Source organism: Cyprinodon variegatus, unplaced genomic scaffold, assembly GCF_000732505.1.
Source record: "Cyprinodon variegatus isolate N-32 unplaced genomic scaffold, C_variegatus-1.0 Scaffold185, whole genome shotgun sequence".
Lineage (NCBI taxonomy): Eukaryota > Metazoa > Chordata > Actinopteri > Cyprinodontiformes > Cyprinodontidae > Cyprinodon > Cyprinodon variegatus.
The window spans coordinates 464,728-475,084 of record NW_015150638.1 but is presented as its reverse complement, the minus strand read 5'-3'; the positions used below and the strand labels follow the sequence as shown (position 1 = coordinate 475,084).

At 36.7% G+C, this 10,357-nt stretch overlaps 1 protein-coding gene across 1 annotated transcript; it reads right to left on the bottom strand.

Moving 5' to 3' along the window:
* Positions 1-2,077: 2,077 nt before the first annotated feature.
* On the bottom strand, positions 2,078-8,695 carry LOC107087481 (guanine nucleotide-binding protein G(t) subunit alpha-2-like). The gene is made up of 9 exons (XM_015379067.1): positions 8,441-8,695; positions 5,957-5,999; positions 5,549-5,690; positions 5,285-5,442; positions 5,061-5,189; positions 4,527-4,656; positions 4,273-4,426; positions 3,158-3,362; positions 2,078-2,813 (listed from the first exon to the last, which is right to left on the bottom strand). The coding sequence occupies exons 1-8, from the start codon at positions 8,544-8,546 to the stop codon at positions 3,172-3,174; spliced, it is 1,053 nt and encodes a 350-aa protein (XP_015234553.1). The 5' UTR covers positions 8,547-8,695; the 3' UTR covers positions 2,078-2,813; positions 3,158-3,171.
* Positions 8,696-10,357: the final 1,662 nt, after the last annotated feature.

The following is a 10,357-nucleotide window of genomic DNA, read 5'->3' as shown; positions in this document are numbered from 1 at the left end:
GGCCTGTGGTCCTTTGCTACATGTCTCTCCGTCTCTCTCATACCCTCTTTCCTACAGCCTACTGCCAGAAAAATGTGCCACTAGTGCCATAAAAAAAACTTCTGAAGGGGATGCTCACTGTTGTCCATAATGTTCTTTACTTTATGAAGAATAATCCTCCAGAGGTCCTCAAGAGATCATATGGTGTCACCTTACTTAAGTTTGCTAGCCAGTGTCAGGGTTGACAACTTCTAATTTCATTTATGATCTAATTTGTTAGGTCAATGGTTCTCTGTTAAGTTGTTCTTTCATTATTGGTACTTGGTACCCAATATCAGGGGGGCTGATGTGGATCGAAGAGCTTAAACTGGATATGGGATTGATCCACCAATACGTTTGTTTTGCTTTGGATAGCGCTCTGGAGTAGAATGGCAAAGCTTAGAAAACAAATAGGGTTATGAGTTGGTGAGGGGTTTCATGTATGCATAACAGTTAAAGCTGTTTTTATTTATAGCCAAGTCTTGAACTACGTTTATGGATTCACCTGTTGTAAAAGTAGCACAGTCATCTATGCTCACTGGATAACAGAAAGCATTGAGTTCTGTTGACTCAATTAATAGCATATTGGAAGAGCTCTGTATACTTTGACTAGATCTAAGTGAGAAAGTTTAAACATTTTAATCACAAGTGTAGGGTAAGAGACACATGTAAAGGTAGCAGGAACCTGAAGGATTTGAGGTTCAGACCACTGGAGCCATTATCACCCACTGCATTTCCACAACATCATTAACCCCGCTATAAAGAAATGATCAGTTTAGAAATGTATCAGTGGAAAGAGCTTTTTAAAACATGATTTTGATGGAGGATTTGGCTAAACATTTCAGGTGTTTGCATCCGATAACTATCAAAAGTAATACTTCTTGTTAACCTTACCTGTAACAGATTACTCTAGCAGCACTTACTGTATGCTCAGCTTTCTCTGACTGAAAAGGGAGCAGCTCTACTGCAAAGTAATATTTTAGAGATTTTACCCATATATCCTCTTATGGTTGAAGAGAAACATCCTTAGTCCCTGTGGATTATGAAAAGCTTTTTTGAGATATTACATGATTAATGGATATAGTTGATTGGAACGTGTATATGATGTTATATCTGCTGTAAAATTTCTACAGCATTTCAGATACATCCTAAATAAAGTCATACATAGGAGATCTGGGGCCTTTCAAGGACGGGGATGAATTACTGAAATTAATGGAAAATTAATTCAGTTTTGCAGAGAAAAATCCTGAGGGAGATATCTTGACTGTTCACAGTCAGTCTAATTAAATTAGATTGAAGGCATGCTGTTAAATTCTTCAGAGACCAATTATTCACCCATCAATTTCAATCCATTGTGTTAAACATAAACAACATGCAAGACACTCAATGATAACTTTGAACTGAGAGCCTCTTATGATACAAGGTTCAGATAATGGCTAAACACTTTCATTTCTTACATATTTAAAGTAAATCCCATAATTCCGTAAAAATTCAAAAAATATCCACTGGACTTGGTTTTCAAAGTTTTGAAGACGTTTTGCCACCTCTCCAGGAAGCTTTCTCAATTCAAATGTCTGGATCCGCAGTGAGTTTGAGTCTTATATGGACAAGGCCTTGTATTGCTTGGAAACATGCAATGGTAACCGATGAATGGGTCGTTTAGTTCCATCGTTAGCCTGTAATATCTGAACCTGTCTATGATTCTAGGGGGGTCGGTCGTTAAAGGGGGATTGCCATTAAGGGGGGGATTGTCTCCTTTTTTTACGGAATGACTATGACCTGGATGACTGAGAACCTTCATCAGCATAAATCCCATAATTTTGAGATAAACTTATTTTTATCTGCTTTTATCAATCAGTACAAATTCTTAGAGTGCTGCTATTTACCCTTACATTAAAACAGCATTTATATAACAACAGCATTGTCTTAGATATGCAACAGGCAAAAGTTGTGTTGACAGCCCAATTGGATCACTTTTGTTCAATGGATGATGATGTAATTCTGTGGCAAAGGAACAAACGCACACACAAGTGAAGTTAATGCATCTTTATTTCGTGGCTCTATGTTTCATAAGAAATATCACAGTAGATTTTAATTCCATTTTAATCACAAAAGCATCCATCATGTAGTGTTTTCCTCTCACTTTTTAATTTATCACTCAAAATATACCTTTTCTATTCTTATTTACAGTTTTCATCTATCCTGTTTGTCATCAGATTTTCTTTTTATCACATTGAAATGTTAAGTGAGTTCAGTACATTAACACTATGTTGATTAGATACAGGAATAATTGTGGTGGTAATCTGGACAAAATGTAGCACTGGGAATAGCAGAGATATTTTTCAACCTTTCAGCTTAAATATCAAGATCACAGAGACTATTGTACTCAAAAAAAAAAAAAGCGCCTATTCAAAAATTTACATTTTTCCCAGATTAATTATTTTACAAATCATGGCTTTCAAAGTGTTTATCATATACAATTCATAAGGTTTTATAAACACAGTGAGCATCAAAGAAGTGGCTATTTCATCTTCATACCTTTAATGTTTTTAGCTGTGTAAAAATCTTCCACAATGTTCACATGGTGACTTCATAGCTGTGTTGAACCAGCTGGATATGCTGTGAGTTGCAGAAAGGTGATGTGGAAAGCGGTGATGTTCTGTAGGAGTATTCCTCCACAGCTTGGCATGGAGACCATGGCATAAAACACAACAGTCTGAGGACCCCTTGTGCTCCATCAGTTCATTTCTTTCTTAATGCCAATGTGTGTGGGGTTACAGTTGAAAAAGGATGTTCTGAAATGAAAACACAAAACAAAAACATGTTAGGATCTAATTGAGAAATGCTAGTTTGTCTGTTCTTAAATGCAAATGTTTTTTTTTTGGATTCAAATCTGATCAAAAGTCATTAGAAGGATCCCTTCTAAAGACCCCTCCACAGTTCTCACGGCCTAACATTTGTTGCAGCTGCTCCAGTTATGGCCAGATGTTTTAACCAGGCAGCACGGGATGGTCAGAGAATATTTATTTTAATGAATTCCCTGTGGTCTAGCTCATGTGGGTCCCATTGGTTTATATGAACACACCATTAAACAAGCTGGCAAATATGAACAGAGTTTTTGCCAGATGTCGTCCCATACCTCTCTTATCACTCTTAAAACAGACCACAGTCTTTAAGGTTCTCTTTGATGATGATATCCGTCACGGCGTTGAACACGATCTCAACGTTCTTCGTATCTGTGGCACAGGTCAAGTGGGAGTAGATTTCTTTCTGACCCTTCTTCATGTTGAGATCCAAGAATTGTGTCTTGATGTAGTTGCTGGCATCATCATACGTGTTGGGGCCTGAAAAATGTTTTAATGACATTGATATCGGTTAATAGAGACATCAGAGAGACATGCCCTGTCTTTAGTTACACTCTTGGTCAGGTATGCGCTTGCTTCGGGATTTAAGGAATAAAAGGGATTTATCAAGTTACCATTTTTGCATTATTCCATTTGTTCATGAAGAATGTTTACTGATTTTATCATCAATTTTTTTTTTTTTTTAGGATATACTCCACAGGAAAACTAAAAGTCCCCATGGTAACATGTTAATATCTCTGACTTAAATGCGGGCAACCTGGGTTTGAACCCTGGTTGCGTCAGGAAGGGCATCAGGGGTAAAAACTTTGCCAAATCTGTGAGGGAGTCATACTGACTCACTGTGGCATCCCCTAAGTAAGGGAGCAACTGAACAGACAGTCTAAATATAAAGGGGGAAAAAAAAAAAAAAAAAAAAACAATGGACATGTTGTAGGAAGATGAACAACGTATTATAAGTAAAAGATAATTTAATTAATTTTCATAAATGTCTTTTCAGTGCTGCTGTTAAAGAGATTCAACAGCAGATTTTACTTTTATTATATTTCATATATTAAATATTTTGAATATAAGAGGTAAAACTTCATTTTTACTAACCTATTGTACATTCAGGCAATCCTAGCATAGAGCGTCTATATCTGCTTATATAACAGCATCACTGTATCTCAAGGTTATAGAGCAATACATTATAATCTCACTCATTATTATATTCTTATATCACAAACAGCCAGTTCATAAGTCAGCACATATCACTATGCTCTTCCCAAGAGTGTAAGGGGAAGGTGTATTTTTAACTGTGTAGATAAAGGCCCCCATAAATGTAAATGTTTAAAATTAAATAGATAAACGTACAAACGCTCTTCTTCCTCTTTTTAATATCATGTAGACTTACCGTCATAATCAGGGAAGCAGATACTCAGGTGGACTTTCTTGATCTTTTCTTCAAAGAGATCCTTCTTGTTGAGGAAAAGCACAATGGAAGTCAAAGCGAAGAATCTATGGTTGCAGATGCTGTTGAATAGATGGAGGGACTCGTGCATGCGGTTCTGGAAAGATCAGAGACAAAGGCATAGTAAACTAATGTTAAAATGCATTCTTTTTATAAAAAAAAACAAACAAAAAAACACAATGGCTGCCTTGACTCACCACTTCATCATCTTCTACCAGCACCATGTCGTAAGCGCTGAGAGCTCCACAGAAGATAATGCAAGTCACGCCCTCAAAACAGTGGATCCACTTCTTTCTCTCTGACCTCTGGCCTCCCACATCAAACATCCTTTACCATACAGAAAGTTGAGACAATTTCTTTAGATTTCTGGACCCTGCCAAACTAGAATTTTATTTAAACTTTTATTTTCTTATTTCCAAAATAGCATGTAGGTCCCACATGGATTTTGCACAGGCTGGATGAGTACAAACCAGGCCAAGGCTCAGACAGAGCTCCCTGGATGTGATATATCTGTAGACTGGCACACATTTTGGGACTAATATAGGTTTTTGACGCATCTAAAACAGGCATAATTTGCTTAAATTCAGCTATAAAACCATCAATATGAGTTTAATTTTTACCAACGGCTGTCCTGTATTAAATCAGCCATAGGAGTATCCTATCTTTGTCAGACCAATCGATTTTTACCCCATTCGGGCCCAATATGTAAATGTTGGCTTGGTTTAGCTCACCTGAAATGCAACTCTTTGCAGGAGAACTGTTCTTCAATGATACCAGTTGTTTTGACTCGAGATCGCAGCACATCCTGCTCAGTGGGCATGTAGTCTGGCTGACAGATTCTGTCCATTTCGCTGAGGTAGCTGAAAATGTCAGCACAAACACAAAGTCCCTTTTTATCTACACTCAGTTATCGATGAGCCTTTTTGATTGTTTTTAGGTGAGGAGAGGTGCTCACTAGCCAGCAGAGTCATTCAGCTGGTACTCAGCAGCTCTTTCAAATGCAGCCTGCACTCCAGAGTCTTTCCACAGCTTCTTGATGACATCAGCCAGCTCAGGGGGCATCGTTCCTTCTTCAATGGAGTCTGACAAGTTCTGCAGCTTTTGTGCATCCTCCTGTAATTTTAAAGACAATAAACAAAGAAAAAAAAAATATTTTTCACATCTGCTTTGAGAGCATAAGAAAATGTCTGCTGTTCATCTTTTAAATATGTCAGTATACCTGTCCAGAGGGTGCGCCAAAATCAATGGCAAGCATCTCCATGCCTCTGATGATAGCCAGAGCAGACTGCAGGATGTTGCCATAGATGATCGCCCTAAATTCCATTTGCTCCTCTTTTGTGTAACCACCTTGGTGAAGAATCCTGTGTGAGCACAAAAGGCAACTTTGCATCACTAATCCTTACTGAGTTGAGGAAGTAATATATGCTTAAGATCACATTTCTAAATTAAATATGTTTAATTTATTATGATTTACAAAAATGAAGCTTGAAGTAAATTCCAGATTTTCCTACACTGCACATATCTGATTAGTTCAATGCCTACAGTGCCACCATCTGGATTCTCCCGTGTTTGCTCTCATAAAATTATACGAAAAAAAATGATGCCAATGATGTATTTTAAAACTTACTTCATTTGTTTTACAATGGTGCTTTTTCCTGACTCGCCAGCACCTGGAAAAGAGGGCAAAGGTCAGTGTACATATGTCTGGACTTCTCAGTAAAGAATTTTATTTTAAACAATCAAACATAGGCATCATCCAAAAAACATATCTACAGTAGGGCACTTAGGATGGCATTCTAGTTTAAAGTGAGTTTACAGAAGGCAATGGAATAAATAAATTAAAACATGGAATATAAAATGAATACAATTTGAAAATAGGACACATTTGACACCCTGCCCATTATTACATGCACACCAATTATTGCCTTTAATGCACAGTTTAAAGTGGTTTGTAAAGATTGGATGGCTTTAAAGTTTTCTAAAGAGACCTGGTCCTGGAGATAAATTAGAGAGAAAATAAAACATCACCTTAAATCACACCAGAAAATCGAATTAATTTGTTAAGGTTCTGGGTTTATATGCAAGGTAATTTGCATGTCTGACAGTATATTTGCAAAACAACACTGAACGGAGGGCAATCTCTAAATGCACATTATGCATTTAGACAATGTGCATGCAAGCCTAATGTGGGTTAATCACATTATTTCAGTGGTAGGATTGGATGTGCTGGATGAAGAAAAGCGTCCAAGCAGATCAGCCTCTGCAGTTCCATGAAACACAGTGCTGAGCTGAAGGAGTTTATGCCGTCACAGAGCGCTCAGAGCTGACCACCTCACTCTCACTGAAGCCACATTAAGCTGATCCAGACCTACTGCTGAGCTTTTAAAGGTTTTTTTCTAATCTTTTTAAAATTCAATTCAAAGAAAAAAGCACTGCACGAAAGGTTAAGTGCAATCATTCCTCTTTGGTTTTCTGTTTGACATGAAAGAATATTTGCCTTTAACATTACTGATTCTGACCTGAGGCTTCTACTATAAAATTATCATTTTGTCAAAGTTTAGCTGTAATATAACTAATATAAACAACTTATAAAAATTGGGTATTTTCAAGATAATTCTTTTCAATTAAGCTGATTGGATTTAAAACTAATATTTGTAAAATAAATAAATAAAAATAAAAAAGCAGTTTTTTTGAGATTCAAAGTAATTATTTTCTCTCAAACTTCTTATTTTTAAACTTCTCATAGCATTTCATCAGCCTTGAAGCAGTTAATAATTATTTTTAAAGTGAGTTTCATATGATTTCCTTCTAATTTCTTTACAGATAGTTTGCTAATATTCTTAAAAGCTTCACTGAAGCTTTTACTATCGTTAAAAAAAACTTGCTAGTGTTTATTTTACAGGTTGACACATTAATGGATCTGGTCCTTAGTATTTAAATATTAGGCAAAATTTGGACTATCTGTAGTTTTATGCTTGCGCCACTAGGGGGCCCTTATTTTAAATAATTTTCCTGTGTTGTTACTGTCTTTGTCAGCAACAACAAATAGTAAGTTTTTTTCACTGCAAATCATGTTAAAGGACCAAAATACAGTTTCTTTAGGATGGTTTTGTGTAATTTTGTAAAAAAAAAAATCTCAGCTATAGGATGAAATAAAAAGAATAATAATAATAAAAAAGATTTAAAACAGTCAGGTAGAAATGCTATTGAAACATAAAATAAATTACCATATGCAATTTAGGAGTCAACAAAGGTCTCAGCATGTGGATCTGCACTAAACCTGTTAGCTAATCGGATTGTTATATCACTGCAGGACTGTGATTCATTTAGACTAAAGTCAGTGATCTTTTAAGAAGCTGCGTCCTTTAGGTAGAACTAGAAAGTCAGCAGCCACTGACCAGCTGAGAGCTGAGGATATTTTCTTTCAAATAAACTTACCAAACTTTTGAGGACTCTACTTGGAAAAAACTAAAGAAAAAAGCAGCATACCAGTTTTATTGAGCATCATTGATTGATATCAAACCTATAAAAAAGAGTTTACTTTCAACTTTTATCTCTCTATGTCTTAAGTTAACACTTTCCCTGAGAGTCATTCAAGGCTGTGGATTAACTTCTCCACTTCCAAACTGATTTCTGCATATGACAGAGGTGTAATCCTTAACTGTTTAGGCTTTATTTCCACACACCTACCAGGTCACAAAATTATATGGGAACCACTTTAGGCCAAAATCAAACAGTTTAAAGCAGAAATACAAAAAAAATGAAGTAGATTCAGGATGAAATCTTTATCTTTCTACCTTTTCTGGTCAGATTTTTTTTTGTTATGGTTAGATTTACCTTTAGTCTTCATGTGAATATGATATGAATATTGACCCTGATAGGGTCAATAAAAGTTATTTATTTTCCTTGTAGAAGTTATCAAACTATCAAACAAGGAGATTGCTTTCATGTTTCTTCTCTGAAGTTAATGCTGACTCAGATTACTAAAGCATGATCAGTATTTCCAATCTTCTGAATCCAAAACCTATCAGGTAAAGCATTAAGTATCACCTTTACCTGGAGACAAAATTTACAACTTTGTTGAACAAGGACCAATCATAAGACAACTCACCAAGCAGGAGCAATTTGACCGTTTTAGACTCCTTATCTGCATCTTCCTGGAGCTGCTTTTCCAATTCCTTGGACTTTTTGTCCTCAGCGCTAGCTCCTGCACCCATGATTTCTTCCTCCGCACTCTCAAGGTCCTCGAGGAAGGAAATTTTGGCGGGTCTATGTGAGCACTTGTAGAGAATCCAATCACAGCACTAGTTGTGCTGAAAGGTGATTTTGGAGCGGAAGAGGATTGAAAAGGTGGGGGCTGAGCCTTCCTGTAATATGTCTTCCTAAGACAGAGTGTTGTGGAGGCTCAAATGAAGTCACCAGCTTTCATCAGCAGAGATTCACTTCTTAATTCCCTGTTCTTAAACCTGGACTTAGGAGTGGCCTCTTCCTGATTGGCCATTCAATCCATTTAGTCTATTGAGGATGGCTGGTAATCATGTCAAAGAAGGAGAAAATTATCTTGCAAATATTTCGGTTCAGTTAAAGCCATTCAAGCCATATTTGCTCGACTTCAGTGATGTCATTGAGACTTAGTGATGCACATGTATTGCATGATAAAAACAGTATATGATTATGTTTTCTGTATAAATCTGAAGAAAATGCATGCAGGGAAATGTGTTCTTTTTGTCTTAGTTGACTAATCGATTGATTTAATATTACAAACATTCACAATTTATTTGTTTTTAGCATAAATGTGTTACTCTTCTAAACCCAACATCATTTCATGCTTGATGTACTCTTGACTTCTCTCTCCGTCACATGGACAAAGCAGGAGGCAGGCATTAAGGTCTTATAAACGTCTTACAGCTAAGAGGTTTATATCCCAGGTGGTGAGGTAGCTGCTAAATACAGCGGCCGTAGCAGCACTCTGTCGTTCAGAGGGGTCTTCATGATGACATGACCTGAATGCATGGAGCACATTACATAATTGGCACCAATTGTTGCGGGATTTCACATGTTTTGATGTATGCATAAGTGTAAAGTATATTTGTGTAATCGTTTTCAGGAAGAGATGTTGGGGTCAGACCTGGTCAGATTGTGCTGCAAAACTGGAGCAGCTGATCTGTGAGCTCCTTCTATGGTAGAGATCAGTGGGTGTTGTCTTCAGGGCTGTTGGGTTATGGCTTATCAGAAGCCTTATTGTCAAAAACGGTACCAGTAATTCCATCAAAGATGGAGTATGATTCAAAATTAACTAGTAAATTAACTCTGCAGCTCTGTGTGCAAACAAGTTTCACAATGTTGAGATGTAAACACAAGCCAGGCAGTAACTACTGGCAAAACTGAGAAAGATGAATGTTTTATTGTAGCAACAAAATTTCACTTTGAGATTTGTCAGAAACAGAGAAAAAAAACATGTGATTTGATTGGATTTATTCAGTGTGGAAAAACTCCACTTTAAGAAATAAAATTTTCTCTAAAATCCAAATAAATAACAATTTTGAGACCAAGGCTGGACAGGGACCCAGGTTTATCCTGCAACTGGGCACATTGATTAGGAAGTTCAGGGAAGGAAATGTATTTTTAAAGCGGGAGAAGAAACATTTTCACTGAAACTGTGTTTTGCTTATATAAGACAAAACATTAACCTCTCAGCAATAAACATGCACCTCACGTCCACTATGAAGTAACAGCTGAGGCCCTCAGAGCATTGGTGAAAGTCATTTACAAGAACTACTCACTGGATCAATTGGCAGTAAAATATATTGATCCTCAACACATGGTTCTCTAGATGGATCATATCCTTTTGTACTAGATATTAATTTCATGCGCTCCATTGTGGTATAATAAAAACCTGTGAGCTGAAGAGACAAACAATTCATGAGGAGCCTGGACACTGGACAAGCTGGGAAGATTATGCAATAATCAATTGGCAAAGAAATTTCCATTTCTGTATGCTTCACCCTTGTAAAGTTCTACAGGAGAG